At 41.3% G+C, this 16,749-nt stretch overlaps 1 protein-coding gene across 1 annotated transcript in view; it reads left to right on the plus strand.

Annotated features, from left to right (window-relative positions):
* Positions 1-730: 730 nt before the first annotated feature.
* EML6 (EMAP like 6) overlaps positions 731-16,749 on the plus strand; it is a 264,754-nt gene continuing 248,735 nt past the window's right edge. Inside the window, exon 1 of the mRNA XM_063078051.1 lies at positions 731-927. Within this exon, the coding sequence (XP_062934121.1) occupies positions 731-927 (197 nt within the window). The remainder of the gene's footprint in view (positions 928-16,749) is intronic.

Below are 16,749 nucleotides of genomic sequence, written 5' to 3' on the forward strand. Positions count from 1 at the left end.
GCAGCCAGCAGCATTTAGGGCATATTTCATATCACTGAGGCGAGGGATCCGGAGGGAGTAGCTGACAATTAAATACAAAACAAAACATCAAACTTGTTTTACTTTGGGGATCATTTTCTTGGGTTCGGTGACTTATGCAAAAAAATTCTATTTCTTTCTTCCTTGCTCTCGCATCCTGGATATGGACTGTCAGTTTCGGATCCAAGGACGGTGACGGCAAAGCTTACCCGGGTTGCCTGTCATATCAAAGCTGTGACAGAATAAATCCCGCTGCCTGCTGCGAAGCCCCCAGAGCACTGCAAACTTAAGTGAGCGAACTGGGTAATCAGTGTTTGGATATGCAGATCCCTGATTTAAAAGGCGGGGTGACCCCCCCGAGAACCTCTCCCGGGGGCCGAAGCCCGCAGGTGCAGTGAGGCGTGCGCGCGCGGCTGCTAGCGCCCCCGAAGCCGCCTAGCCCCGGGAGAGGGAGCGGGGCGCCCGGCGGGGTCTGGCGGCCGTGCACCGGCGGCAGCGGCTAGTCTCCAGCGGCGGCGGCGGCGGATGATGGTGGCGGCGGGCGCGCTGGGCTGTGCCTGTGCGTCGCCGCGGAAATCAGCGCCGGGCGCTGCACACTGAGCCCTTGCAGGTCCGCCGCGGCCCGAGCCTTGGCGAGGACTGACCCGGCGCGCAGGGGCCGCGGACCTGCGCGCGGGGCGGGGTGCTGAGGGGCGAGTGGGGTCGGCTTATCATGGCGGATCGGACGGCTCCCAGCGGCCAGCTCCGGCTGGAGTGGGTGTACGGGTACCGGGGTCACCAGTGCCGCAACAACCTGTACTACACGGCCGGCAAGGAGGTGGTCTACTTTGTGGCTGGGGTCGGGGTGGTTTACAACACCCGCGAACACAGCCAAAAATTCTTCTTGGGACACAACGACGACATTATCAGGTAAGGAGGTAGGCTGGGACGGTGGGAAGGGCTTGGGTGTGGGGATTGGAAAGGTGGGAAAAAGGATGCCCAGCTGAGCTTTCGCGGGGTCAGGCCCGGAAGCCCCGTGGATAAAGCGTTCTCTCTGGAGCCGGATGGAATTACTGAAGGGCTGCTGATTCTAGGGCTAGAGCAGAAACAGGGTGCGGGGTGCAGATGAGGAGGGAGAGGTCTCTCTCTTCCTGCATAAGGCTTTTAAATCTCCAAGGAGTTGAGTGTTCTGATGCTTTTTTGGTGTTCATTCCTGCTACAAGTGGAAGGAGCCTGGGTGACTATCAAACACTTCTTCCTTCCTTAACTAGGTAAATGGTAGGACCAATAGCCTGAACTGTGGGTATCATCTCTGGGAGGCTCCTCAGTAGGATCCTCAGCAAGCAAGAGGATTAAAAAAAATTCAAAAAATTTTGCTACAGGTAATTTGGAATCTTCATCCTAGATGCTTAGACCTGGGAAATTTCTGCAGTGGGTGGGGAGTTTGTCCTCTAATATTTCACTTGGCAGTGTTTTAATGCCAAAAGCGTATTTATACACTAAATGGATGCTTCCACAACATCATTGAGGTTATAAAAGGCTGGCAGCTGCTGGACCACAAAATCCTACCAGCCAGCCCACAGAATGACCAACATCTGGTATTGGATAGTCAGGAACCGACTGAAAGGAGAAGTCTATTGGATAAATAGCCATTTTAGGGGCCCTCACTATTAAATTGAAGGGAGACATATTTTGATTTTTGATCCTATGCTGTCATCTTTGGACCAGCCACATTTTCCTCCAGCTCTTGTCAGCTTCTTGTGTGATCTAACAAGGTGTGGTCCAGATGCTGTTCACAAGGAATCCCCTCCAGCCTTTGGCGTTTAAGGAAGATTTGCATGATGTAGGAGCCTCAGCCCACAGGGAAATGACTTGCTGAGGGTGGAGTACAACTGACAGACCATATTTGTACCTTCTGGACTTGTGTATTTAATTGATGTAGAACAACTTCCGTCACATTTTCAGAATATTGCCACTTTTGCTATTTGTCTTTCGCAATGAAATAAATGATTCAGTGATGTAATGTCAGTGGTTCAAATTTCTCAGTGGGAAGAATGATTTCTAAAATAAGCTATTTTCCCCTCCTAATGTTGTGCTTATATTCCAGAGCCTTTTTTCCCCTGAGACTTAAAGTTGAAAAATTGTTACAGAAGGTAAAAATTGATATTTAAAAATACAGTAAGATATATATTTCTTAAAATCTTGACTTTAGAAGATGAAGATTTTAAGTACTGGGAGCTCTAATGGTCTCAATATTTGGTGGAACTGACTTGTGAAACTTTCTTCATGTCACATATGACAAAATAGCTTTTTGCTTCCCTCCCTCATATGGCTGTGATTGGGACATCCTTACCTAGTTTTGTAGTGCAGATTTTGCTTCTCTAATTGCTAGGCTGATTATTAAAGTCACAGGTGCAAATGATTTACCATGACTCATGAAAAGGTTAGATGTTTAAAAATTTAAACCCATTATGTTTTTGCTCTGTGTGTCTTAATGCAGTGCTTTCCATTACAACATCAAAATAAGATGTAGTCCTTCGGGGGAAGGGAGAGAGTGGCAATTAAACAGAAAATTCCCTGGGGTTAAATAATATTAATGGACAGTTCACTGAACTACTTGAGGATTTGAACTCTTAATCCTAATTTTTTATTTAATAGGGGAAAAAATTAAATGCCCTGTTGAAACAGAAGGTGGGAAAAGGGTGGAGTTGCAGTAAACCATTGAAATGACAGGCAACTGGGCTAGTAGGTATGTGATGGTATCTGGCTTAGGTGGTTAAAGAAACACTCAGATATGAAGAAAAAGTGAATGAACTTGTCTGTATAAGTGGGTTTGCAGGAAGCCTCAATTGATGAAAAGAAAAAAAAAGATGGTTTAGCTTCTGGTCTATTTATTAAGGTAGTTAGTTCTATCTTTATGTTGAATAATGGCATAGTAGAAAGCCTGACTTCAGAGAAAGGATTTTATTGCTAAATTCTCCACAATATTTGGTTGGGTCTGAGTATGTACAGGTGAGCAGAATTCTTTAACATCTATGTATGTATTCACACATAGGAATAAAATCAATTCCAATGGTTAAATAAAACAAACCACAGATCACTGTGTAATTAGGAACTTTAAAATTGGAGTGTTTATGCCATTATTTTGCTTTGCCTTGTATTTATAAATATCTTTTTCTGGTGAAGGCAGTGCACAAACCACAACGCACAATCTTTTATCTTTATGAATTTCAACTCATTTCTGTGTATTCCAGTATACTACTGTTTTTTCACTCAAAACATTGCAGTTTGTCATTGAATGGCAAGGACAATAGCTAAGATTTTAATGCAAAAATATTTTGTTTTGGGGGGAAATCATTACATGAATATTGAAACTTCTAACTCTTGATTCCATTAAATGAGAGACTGTAAGTAATTGTCCCCTTGGCGCTTAGCTTTTGCATTAGTTCGAAAGATATATTTATATGCATACATATCCTACTGCTTTATTTTTTGTGCTGCTTTGCCTAGAATATTGACTAGAAGGCAGCCCAGCAGATACTGGTAACATGCTCTGTTTTATAAAACTGTGTGATCTCTGAGATCATGACAAATCTTAATAATAATGTAGGATTTGGTAGAGCTCATTGGAGCTCAGCATATGTGTCCTCCTTCTTTGACAGGGTATATGTTAAGTCAGATTTTTAAAAAAATGTTGGCATGTGAGCATAATATAATTTATTGGATGTGGAGGCTCAGTTTTATTCTTTTGAATGATAGTTTTTCAACACAGGTAACAGATTAGAGGATGATGCCATATTTTAGACCTGATAACATGGTGGTGGGATGAGTAAATACTTAAATCAGTGTTTGCTATTGGGCTAACAACAGGACTCAAATCAGGGCTTGAGGACAAGAACAGTAATAGAGATTGAAATAATTACTAACTTGGTTTCTACTTCAGGTAGCCGAACATGACACAGAAAGGGAGTAAATGAAAGAAAAGGTCATGAACACATTCACTCTCTGTCACCTCCCTTCCATTTTCAGAGTGACTCCAGTTGAGATACTTATCTCATCACTCTGGATCTGTAGTTGCCAGTCTCACATTTTCTTTTCCCTTATTTTTCAGCTCTCCACTGCAAGGGAGGTTTATCTGCAATGCTGTTTTAGGGGAAAGGGCACTGGCTTTGACATCATAGACACTTGGGTATGAATCCCAGTCTGCCATTTACTGGAGGCATCTGAGTGAGTGACTTGACGTGTCAGGGCCTTATTTATTTCTGATATGGGGATGATAATACCTAAATTGCAGAGTTGTTTGTAACTATTAGAAATAACGTACGCGAAGGGTTTAGCATGGGGCCTGGCCCTTAGATGGTGTTCAATAAATATTCTTATTTGTGGTAGTAGTATTTATTTAAACACACACACCTTGAAAACAAAACAATAATTCCTCATTACCCATAGGCAGAAGTCCTTAGCTTGCCATTGTCTGTGGCCCTACCTACTATTCTATCCTTATTTTTCTTTTTTTAAAAATCCTAAATTGTTTGCTTTGCACTTGCCATATAATTTGATTACTCTGCTCTTCCCTGCCTCATACTGGAATGATTTGTCTTCCTCCTTCCCCCTTTCCCCTCTGTCCAGCACCTCTCCCCCAGCTCCCCAATGCATAGCAGTGGGATTGTGAGTTTTGGTGTCAGATAGGCCTGAATTTGAATGTAGATCTGCCACCAGTTGGATGACTTTACTAAAGCTCTCTGAGTCTTAGCAATCTTACCAGTAAAATAGCTTCTCACTTATTAAATTGGGTTTTTAAGGTATCTATTTTGTTTTTGTTGTAGAGATACATACAAGGTACCCACAGTGTTTGGTGAACAGTAAGTGCCCACCCCAGGCAGCCTGCTTCAGTCTCACCTCTTCCATGAGACCTTTCACTATCCTTAGATGAAGGGGTGCCTCACACTCCTAAAGTTTTGCATCTTTGTGACCAATGCTGCTCACTTAATATGTATAATTTAGGGCCATTCTTTCATCCTGAATATTTTAATTTGTAAATGTATTTGGGGTCCTTGAGGCCGAGAATGAATTTTAGCATAACCAGAGCTAAAACTTCCTGAGTGCCAGACTCAGAGCTAAATCTGTGCACAGATTGATCTCATCCAGCCTCTCAACAACCATGTGAGGTAGGCACTGTTGCTAACTCCAGTTTACTGGTGAGGCAGCTGAGGCACAGGGAGGTTAAGAATCTTTCCCATGGTCACCATCTAGCAGACTGTAGAATGGGATCGGAACCCAGGTTAGTCTGATTCCAAAGCCCAAAGCTATTGCTTTACTGGTTTATGGCCTCTTATTTTTCTCAGTAACTCTGGCCCCTACCACTGTGCCTTGTTCCTAACCAAAACTTAGTAAGCTTGTTGCTCTTTGAAACTCTGTTTATCATCTGTTGGTCTGTAAATCCTGTGCTTTCTTCAAGAATGTTTGAAGTAGATCTATAGAACTCAGTCTAGAAAAGGAACCACATTCAAGTTCACTTTAGGAACATCACCAGTTTTGAAACATGACCTGAAACAATGATCTACTAGAGATGTTTAATTAAAAATATTTTTCTAAGTCTAAATTGTGACGTGGCTAAAATAATCTAGTACTGCAAATACAATTGAGCTTGTTGGATTTGACGAGAAGGATCTAACAGCCGTGGTTGGGACCTGGAGTGTTGAGTAAGCAGGTTCACATGAAGGTCTGGACATGTGATTTTATATTCTTTAGTCCCTGACCAGTTTGGATAAGGGACACATGGAGGTTACCATAAAGAATCAAATTCATATCAAGTTGAATGCCTGCTCTGTACCAGACACTTTATATATATGTCATCTCATTGGATTCCCTCTCCCTCAACTCTGAGAAATGGTCTTCTCATTTTACAGGCATAGCTCTGAGAGAGAAAGAGACTTAAGCAGAGTTAATCAGTGGGACCACCCACTGTTCATTGGTTTCCTCTTACTCCGTGCATTGGCAAGAGCATCAAGTGAAGGATTTTGATGGAAGCTTATAGTCTGTTCATAAGTGATATTATTATTATTTTTATTAATAAATTATAGTCTGATGATTTTTATTTAGATTTATTTGTTCTCTAAGTTGGTATATTTTATTCTTTCTAATTTTCTTATTCGTCAAAAACTCATTTTACATCTGTTATGCACCAGGTGTAGGGGTGTAGCAGGGAGCATGATAAATTTCCTACCCCTTGAAGCTTGCATTCTGGTGGGGGAAGCTGATAATGAACCAACAAGAAAACAAGGTGAATATAGATTGGGATAAGTGCTAAGAAGGGAATAATCATAGAGAGGAGAGCTGGTTGGGTGGGGGGTATGGAAGCTACCTTAGATAAGGTTTCTAGAGCAGCTTTTAGGGAGATGGCATTTAAGCTAAGACCTGAAGGATGAGAAAGGGCAGACAGGTGAAGATGTGGCAGCAGATGAGAAGTTATGTGGAAAAGTGCCAGAGTGGGAAAGAACTTGGTGTGCCCAGAATTCTGGTCTAAGATACCCAGAGAAAGACCAAGGTCGTCATAATTCTCATCCAAATCATTAATACCTCATGGGTTTTGGTACCATATGTCATAGACTTCCCAAAGAAAGTCACAAATATTCCATTTAGTTATTGCCCTGGTTACACTTGTTCTTGTCACATCAAGGATCTCAATTTTTAATTCAAAAATATGACCACATTTTTATTTATAAAATATGGTTACCATATAATGGGTCACTGCTTGAAAACATTGCACTGAACTATACTATCTTATAAAGAATAATATCAACCCACCACCAACAGTCAAATAGATTACACCATGGTAAGTGAAAAACTATTACTATATGGCAGCATCCCTAAGCAGGGCTATCCTAGGGTGTCTCCTGTTCCCAAGGATGTGGATTTAACACCATTGTAATGTAGGTGACATTTTTGCCACCAAGATAGAAAGGGGAAGCTTCTGGGAAGGCTAACTTATTGGCTCTGAGTTATTGGGGCTGACTCTTCCCCCAGTAGGCTGGAGCCACATGGAATGCCATCCTTTAGCCAGTGGACTACACATCTTCAGCAGCCAGCCTCCTCTTATACATTAACTTGAATTTATTATGTGTGGATTGGTCTTAAATGCAATTAAAGTTTCTAGAGCAGGCAGTTCTTCTCAAATATTATTGTGCACAGGAGTCACTTGCTAAAATTCAGATTCTGAGTCAGTAGGTCTAGTGTGAGACCTGACATTTCTGCATTTCTAACCAGCTCCTAGGTGATGCTGATGCTGCTGGAGTCCACAGACCACTCTTTAAACAGCAAGATTTTAAGGACTTCATTGGTATGTTTGTTTAAGAGCTCGATAGACCAGTGTTTTTCCAACTAGATACTGCAAGCTTGTAGAATAGACATTTAGTAATATATGTATGTATATATGATATGTATATTTATTAAATTCTTAAATTAGCAGAATTTATTTTTTTCATTGAGTTGGCACCTAGCCCAGTGTTCTTTTCTCTCCAGAAAGAACCAAGCAGGCACTTGCTAGAAAAAGTTAATGAGATAGTCATTCTGTCCCTCTGGGCAGTGGGAATCTGTGTCCACGGTCTTTATGTGGACATAATGTTTTCTAGTCTCCTGGGTATATACCTCTGAGTGGAATTGCTGGGTCATATGGCAACTCTATGTTTAACTTTTTGAAGCACTGCCAAACTGTTTTCCAAAGAAGCCACACCATTTTACAATCCCATCAGCAATGTATGAGAGTTCCAGTTCCTCCACATCCTTGCCAAGAATCGTTATTGTCTGTCTTTTTGATTATAGCCATCCTACTGAGTAGGAAATGGTATCTCATTGTGGTTTTAATTTGCATCTCCCTAATGACAGATGATATTGATCACCTCTTCATAAACTTATTGGCAATTTGTATATGTTCTTTGGAGAAATGTCTATTCAAATCCTTTGCCCATTTTAAAATTGGCTTATTTGTCTTTTTGTTGTTGAGTTGTAAGAGTTCTTTATATATTCTGCATATGAATCCCTTATCTAATATATTATTTGCAAATATTTTCTCCCATTCAGTTAGTTGTCTTTTCACTTTCTTGGTGCTGCCCTTTGAAGTACAAAAGTTTTTAATTTTGATGATGCCAATTTATTTATTTATTTTATTTTGTTGTAATTTTAATGTCATAGCTAGGAAATCATCACCTAATTTAAGGTCATAAAGATTTATGTTTTCTTCTAAGAATTTTGTAATTTTAGCTCTTATTTTTAGGTAAATGATTCATTTTCAGTTAATTTTTATATGCAGTATGAAGTAGGAGTCCAACTTCATTCTTTTGCAAGTGGTTATTTAGTTGTGCCAGCACCATTTGTTGGAAAGACTATTTTTTCCCTGTGAAATTGTCTTGCATACCCATGGTCTTTGAGTTTCCCTAGCAGGGGTCCCATTCCTCCTATACAGAAGATGCTGAATGTTTGGGGACACAGAAATGGAAACAACCATCAAAAAAATTAACCTAGAAGTAAAAGAAGTCAGAGACTTTGGTTGCTATCTTCTATTTGTAAAGATGCTGTTACATCCTGTGAAGGATGCATAGATTTTTATGTATTTGTAGAACAGAACCATTTAAACTTTGAGGAACCACTGCGGTATTTAGTAACTACTAGCTTAGGGACCAACAGCAGTCTCTATACATTGGATTTGTTTACTTCCAAAGGTTCTTGCTTTTTAAAAATGAATTTACAGCATTCATCCTTGCTGCTGGGGACAGATCTATTGAGCCAACTAACAGGAGAGGGTGGTGGTATGGAAAGCAGAGGGAGTTGTGAGAGAGGGTGCCCTTTGACCTCTCTCCATTTATTAGTTTATTCCTTTCTTCCCCTGAAGGGAGGCAGGCATCTGGATGGTCTCAATCCAGGATTCTGGATTTGCCCATTAGTTCCCTACCACTCCCTTTCGCATCAGCACAGAGGAAGGGAGCAGCAGGCTGGCTCTTCCTCCCGGAGATGAAAGAAGCTCTCTCTGTACTGGTTGTACATAAACAGGCTGGTCAGAGAATTATTCTAAGGCTATTGAGAATTATTTTAAGGCACAGGCCTTCTGTTTTAGTTTAACTGCTGTTTAATGTCATTAAAACATTATTCTGTGTTCATCATGTATTGATTTTATGGATAAGAATAAAACAGGAATAAAACAAATGATGGAATGTCTTCTAAGTAAGGGATCATCAGTTGAAAGAAAATAAAACTCTTTCAAAGAAGCACAATTAAGTAGGGGGTTATAAGGTGACAAAAGAATTTTCTGGAACTTAATCACAGGGAGTGTGGCTGGCCTCTCGGGCACTGCATGGATTTCAGGCAGCTAGTCTTTGTCTGTTTCTTTTACAGGCATTTTCATGCATCACAGGGATTCCCATCTCTGCTTCTCTCTGGATAATATATGCTTTGATTTTCTCTATCTTCAGACTGGATGCTTAATCCAATGATTCATTTTGCACATGGCCACTACTCCCCCCAAAATTCATCTCAGCTCCTCAGTACACATGACTATCTAGGTTGGTCCTACAAAACCAACTGAATCAATATTTTGAGTCTTAATTCCAAATTTCAAGGAAAGAGAATCTAATTTTACCCAGCATGGGCCAGGATGTCCACCCAGTATAATAAGCTGTAGCCTGGAGCTGGTACCATGTTTCAAAGGGATGCCCCTTTAAGTAAGATTGTCTGTGGGGTGGGGGTGGGGATGTGGACTGAGAAAGAATGAATGGCAAGTCTCCTTCAGGAGGTGGATTAGAAGAGAGGAGGAGGCAAATGACTTCTTGAGAAATAGAAAAGAGGACAGTGATGAAAAATTCTGATTTGAGGACAAGAAAAGGTAAGGAAAGGGATATTAACAAGACTTAAATTCAAAATATTGGTGATTTGATATGATATATCATGGAATGTTCAGTTCTCTTAAGAGGCCATGCCAGGGTCTTGGGGAGTGTTGGCCAACGGCTGCTGGCCACAGCCTTTGAGGGCCAGATGGATATCAAGCATTTTGCCCACTGGGGTGCCAGTGCTACTACTAAGGGTGTTCTTTTCCCTGCTATGGCCTGGTGTCGGTTGCAGGGGAGAGGAGAGCATATGGGACTGGAAGCTGATGCTGATGCTGGCAGGCAATAGGGAGTGGGCTCACAGGAGGCCTCCTGGGGCTGCACAGCTGCTGAGGTGATGGCAGTGGGGCTAAGGGGCAGCAGCTATTCAACTGGTGAAGAAGTATTTCCATATTTTAACTGGCAGAGGTACTGTTGCACACCTGCTGGACAACAGCCATGGCTATGAGTGAGAAGGTTGCGCAAGTGAACCCTTGGATGATTTAGTGAGTTTGGCCATCTAACAGGTTCTGAAAATGAATCTGTTTAAGGCCAAACTTAAAATCTGCCTAAGGCTCACCATTGCCTGCAGATTCAAACTTCTTCAACATGGTCTTAAAGCTTATTGTGATCTCGTCCCTGGCTCCTCTTTCAGCCCAGTGTTCCTCCCTGTCTTTCTAACGTCTTTCAGCCACATCAAACTCCCTGCAGTTCCCTGAGCCCAGCATGCTAGTTTGTGTATCCTCACCCCTGCACATGCCACATGGCTGCCTGAACTCACCCCTCCCTTCTCCACTTGTGCAGCCCTTTGCTTCCTTCTGTCTCCGTGCAAGTGTCATCTTCCCCTGAAGCCTTATCTGACAGCTCAAGACTATTTTAGGCCCTCCTTCTCTGTGTTTTCAGACCCCCGTGCAGCTCCTCCCTCATGGAGTCACTGCATCACCTCACACTTGTTGCCTCACCAGCTGTCCACCTGATTTGAGTGCCGTGTGTGTGGCCCTGTGCCCAGCGCATGGTCACGGGCATAAATAGTGCTTAATATAATTTTATTTCTTGTTTGCGCTTCATTTTTCACATAATTCAGAAGGAGCAAGGTGTGAAATAGGAGTGAGATTTCTGTAGAACTTATTTTATACATATTTTGTGAGGAGAACTTATTTTATACATATTTTCTGAAAATATTCTCAGCTGTCACTGAGAAGCAGGAATCAGAATCTTCTTTTAAAAAAATGTTTGTTTGGCAATAATGGCTAATTACTGCAGTGCTCTTAAGCCAAACACCAAATTCCATTTGACTTCTTCCTTCTTTTCCTCTGCTGATCTAGATGGAAAGTATAGCCATTGAGGACATATTTTTTTTTGTTGAAATATGGCCATAGATCTTCCTATGAATGAAACATTCCTTTTGAACGACTTCTGCTTAAGATTGTTTGACTGTATAGTAAGGAAAATCTTGATTTTCATTCCTTTCAATTTAGGAAACACATGGTCTTTTAAGCAACTTTTGAAAATATGATGGAATGTTTGTAAGAGGGAAATGAAGTCCAGATATCTGCACAGATTATAAGGTAGCACCTGCCAACTCTAAATAATTTTGTCTTTCCTGGCCCAGAAGAGTTTCATACAGATATACAGAAGAAGAGGTTCCAGGGCAGATCCTGGGAGAGAGTGACCTTTGAAGGATGAAGAGCAGTTTGGCAGGCAGATAGAGAGAGAACAGAAGAAGGAGGGAAAGCCAGGGAGGGAACAGCTTGTGCAAAGGTGCAGGGGTCTGAAAGAGCAGGGTCCCCTGAAGGAAGAGTAAGTAGCTCAGTATTGCTAGGGTGAAAGATGAGAGTTGGGGGCATTGTGGGAGATGAAGCTGGAGAAGTGGCTGGGGCTAGATCACTAAGGGATTTACAGCTCATTCCACAAGTTATGGGAACCAGTGATTTAAACAGGGCAAGACAAAGCCAGTTTACATTTTGGGGAGATTGTTGAAGGTGGAGAATTTCTACTTTATTTTTATTAATCTTTTCTTCAGCATTTCTTCCTACTCTTTTTTCCTTCGATAACAAACTTCTCAGAAGAGGGGATGTGGCTTTGTACCCTGGGATTGGGTCCTGTGGAATCAAACACTGAACGGGCTCTATCTCTAACCAGACATGTGACTTTGGGCATGGCACTTAATTATTCTGGGCCTCACTTTCCTCATCTAAAAATGAGGAGACTGACTGTATGATCTCTAAGATCCTTCTATGATCCCTTCTAAATTAAAGTGCTGAGATTCTGAGTTGTCTCCCGTTTCTGCCTCCATTTTCTTATCTCATTCACTCTTCAACATAAGGAACTGGTTTTGGCTCCAACCAGCCACTGGAACCTCAGATGCAGCCCTCCAGAGTGGGGCTGCATCCTGCTTAACCTCTTCACAGCACTGGGTACAGTTGATCAAATTCTACTCAGTACCCTTCCTTTTCTTTCCTTGATGTTGTAGTCCCTGGGTTTTCTCTTACCCACTGACTGCCCTTTGTATGCACCCCTGAGCCCACTTCTTATACATAGGGGCTCCTCAGCATCACTTAGCAGGTTTTCCTATAAAAAAATGCATGACCTTAAGCTAATCATGAGGAAACAGACCAATGTAAATTGAGGGACATTCTACAACACAACTGACCTGTACTTGCAAAAACTTTATTCTCGTAAAAAACAGATTGAGCAACTGTTCAGATTCAAGGATACTAACAAGATATAACTAAATGCAATGTGTGATCATGTGTGGTCTTGGATTGGGATGGAGAAGGGTAGCTATAAATGACAATGGTGGAACAATTAGTGAAATTTGAATATAGGACTACATTAGGTAATAGCATTGTGTCAATTTTAAATATTCTGAATTTGATTGTAGTAATGCAGTAAAAGAATGTAAATCTTAGGAGATATGTGCTGAAACATTTAGGAATAGAGTCATGATGGCTGCAAATTGCTCTCAAATGGCTCAGTAACAGTGACAGCATCAGCACCCCACCAATAATAATGTGTGTGTTTGTATGTGTGTATGTGTTGTGTTCCTCAAGACATCTGTTCTCTCTTTCTCTTTTCATGACATGCTCTTTGCTAGAGACCTCTTACCCACTGCCACCTCCATTCATCCTAGCCCTTCCATTCTCTATCCTCAACATAACAGCCAGAGTGATCTGGTTACAAAGTAAGTCAGGTCATGTCAGTTCTCAAACAGGACCCTCAGAGTAAATGCAAAAGTCCTTGTGATGGCCTCTAAACTCCTATGAGATTTGGTCTTTTGTTATCTCTGTGATCTGCGTTCTCCTCATCCCTTGCACCACTCCAGCCACACTAGCCTTGAATACCCAGGCACTCTTTTGCCTCAGGACCTTTGCACTTACTGTTCCTCTGCCTAGATCCTTCTTCATTCATCCATATGACTTTACTCATCTCCCTCAGGTTCCTGCTCAATGTCACCCTCCCTGACGACCCAATTTAAAGTTCTCCAATACATTCCTTATTTCCCATCCCTGTTTTATTTTCCTCCTTAGCTCTTATTTATTTTGATCTTTGTTGTCTCTTTTCACCAGAATATAATCTGTATGTGGACAGGGTTGTTTAGTTCACTGCCTTGCTGCAGTTCCCAGAATGTGGCCTGGTATGTAGAAGGTGCTTAGTAAGTGTTTGTTGAATGGATAAATGAATGACTTGTACACATTGACTTTTTTGTTTGTTTGTTTTAATATAACCTCCTTGGATTTTCTGCTTAGAACAGGACTTCTTTGTTGGACCCCCTTTGACAGACTATAAAGCCTGTGGGCCCTATCTCAGAATCATAGGTCTGTTTGTTCTGTTTTACACTTTTATCAAAGGATAATATAGATACAGAAAAGTGCATATATCATAGTGTACAGCTGTATCAGTTCTCACAAACCAAACACACCTGTAATCTCACCCACATTAAGAAATAGAACATTACCAGCATCGCAGAGAGTACCCACTTCTAGTCACAACCCCCACTGCAAAGATAACCTCTATACTGGCTTTTAACAGCATAGATTCGTTTTGCGTAATGCGCTTTTAAAAAGGAGTGGTACAGTCAGTATTTTTTTGTGTCTCTTTTCAATCAACATTATGTTTATGAGATTCATCTGTGTTGCTACATGTTTATTCTCAGTTCCATATTTTCCATTCTAATTTGTTTATCTGTTCTACTGTTGATGGGCATTTGGGTAGTTTCCAATTTCTTTTGGCTACCTCAACATTCTAGTACAAGTAAACACATATATGCCATTCCACCTAGGTGTCGTATTTCTGAGTAATAGGGCACACACATATATGATCAGTCTTGCTAGGTAAGACAGCTTTTCAAAGTGGTTGTAGCAATTTACACTTCCATCATCACAGAATAATGTTTTCTAATGTTTAAAATAGAACACATAGGATTACACAGAAAACAAATTCTTTTCAAATATGAGGCTATTTCAAAAAGTTCATGGAAAAACTGAATTAAAAGATAATACAAATTTTTCCATGAACATTTTGAAGACCCCTCATACAGTTATAAAAATATTTTTAATATGTGGTGATGTATTATATATGCTTCTTTATTAACACATAATTAAAAGATCTTGGGCCGACCCCATGGCTCACTTGGGAGAGTGCGGCACTGGGAGCGCAGCGGCGCTCCCGCCGCGGATTCGGATCCTATATAGGGATGGCCGGTGCGCTCACTGGCTGAGCATGGTGCGGGCCACACCAAGCCAAGGGTTCCGATCCCTTTACCGGTCACAAAAAAAAAAAGATCTTGCAGCTCTAATAATTGCCATGATTTCAAAGTAGTGATGAGTACACCTGACACTTTAGATATCTGCAACAATTGTAATGTGATATGAAAATGTCTGTGATTTCATGGGTCACAATCACAAGGTCCTAGGTTGTATTGCTAATACTACTATAGTTTGGTGTCTACATTCTGAATAATAGGAAATACTAAAGTCTGTTACAAGTTAGTGAAAATAAAGGTGTAATTTTTAGTCCACCTAAGCTCATAAACCCTCCTGAATTCTATAGAAGGGTACTTGGATCCCCAGGTTAAGAGTCCCTGGCTTAGAGGAACAAAAATGACTTTTAACAGAGGTTTCTCTAGTGTCTACACTGTGAGAGGCATGGGGACCCAATACTGAACAATATTTATCTCCTCTCAAGGAACTTAGGACGATGGGTGGTACTCCGTGTACATGAGCAGCTGGATGTAATGTGCTCAGCACTGTGATCGTTAGCCCAAGGCTTATGAGAGCCTCAGGACACATACCTAACCCGTTCGTGGGAGGAGGCTGGTAGTCAGAGAAGGCTTTCTGGAGGAAGGAGCATCATTAGATTTAGGCTCTAGGCTGCTCACTCTGGCTGCAGTGTGGATGATGGATTGAAAGAGAGAAAGTCTGGAGCTGCTTGAAGTAATCCAGGTGTGAGGTAATTATGATAGTATGCAAGGAAAGCAATGACTGTATCCTGGAGATTCTAGATGCCTGGTGATTTATTGGATATAGGCAGAGGTGTGAGGGGATAGAGAGCAGGAAGGTGTAAAGTAATGGTCAAATTTCTGGCAGGGTCAGCTAGTCAGGTCGTGGTTATCATTTACTGAATATGCAGAACACATTCAAGTTCGGAAGGTGATGAGTTCAGCTTTGAACATATTTAGACCGAGGTGTGTATGAGACATCCAAGAGGTGGTTATAGGTCTATATGGGTCTCTTGCTCAGGAGAGAGCCATGGGAGTTGCAGTGTGTATGAGTGGATGAGATAACCTGGAGAGCACAGGGAGGAAAGACGAGTCCAGGGTTAGGTCTTGGAAGAAGATCAACTTTTAAAAGACCAGCAGAGAAAGAGGTGCTTGTGAAAGATGGAAATGGTCACAGGGGTAGGAAGAAAACCAGGGAAGTGGAATGCCCTGGAAACCAAGAGCAAAGAGGGTGGCAAGGAGACACTCAACAGTATCAATAGAGTAAAATAAGGTAAGTCTGGAAAATGGTCTAGTGGATTTAGCAATGAGGAGGTCATTGATGAATTGCTTTTACTACATAAACATGGGGAAGATTATTTTTCTCTGGATTGTACTTTTGTATGGGTTTTAAACTTTGTTATAGCAGTTAGAATGTCCAGGGGTCATTTTTTTTAGCTTTACTTTTCATCTTATATCTCCTTTATATATTTTGCTCATGCTCCAGTGAGTTTTATGCTGCAGTGGTGGCAAGGAGTCATCTCAGCTTAATGACTTCTATCTCTAGCAGACTCTAGCTTTTTTTTTTTTTTTTTGGACAATAAGATATATTGTTACAGGCATTGCTTCTTGGTAAAAAGCCTTCCAGGTCTATTTTACTGCATAATAGACATGAACACAATCACATTGGCTGGGCCATGTTTATCTATGTGAGAGGCTGGCCTGCTGACAGTTACTTCCCAAGTCATCCTCTTGTCTTGAGAAAAACTTAGTTTCTAGTTCATAGGATAAAAATGTAGTGGAAGAGACATAAATTCTAGAATATTTTATAATTATTTTCTTCCCAGAATGTCACTTGGATTTTTATATAATATATAGGAGAAAAGTAAGAAGTAACTAGTAAAATAAACATATGGTTCAGTGCTTGCTCTGTAAATGACAGTGTGCACGTCGCAACGATAACAGTTGTCCAAGCAGGAAACATTGAATGTCTGGTTGCTCCCTCTTTCACGTCCATTGTGTAGTCAGCCCCAAGTACAGTTTATCATGTCTCTCTGTCTTAACACTTCTGCCCTAGCTCATATGTCTGTCGACTTTTATACAGGAAGTTACAGTAGCCTCCTCACTAGTCTCCCTCCCTCTACTACTACTCCCTAGTCTATCCTCTGCTCAACAATCTGGCTAAACTTCCAAAAAATA

This window comes from Cynocephalus volans, chromosome 14, assembly GCF_027409185.1.
Source record: "Cynocephalus volans isolate mCynVol1 chromosome 14, mCynVol1.pri, whole genome shotgun sequence".
NCBI lineage: Eukaryota > Metazoa > Chordata > Mammalia > Dermoptera > Cynocephalidae > Cynocephalus > Cynocephalus volans.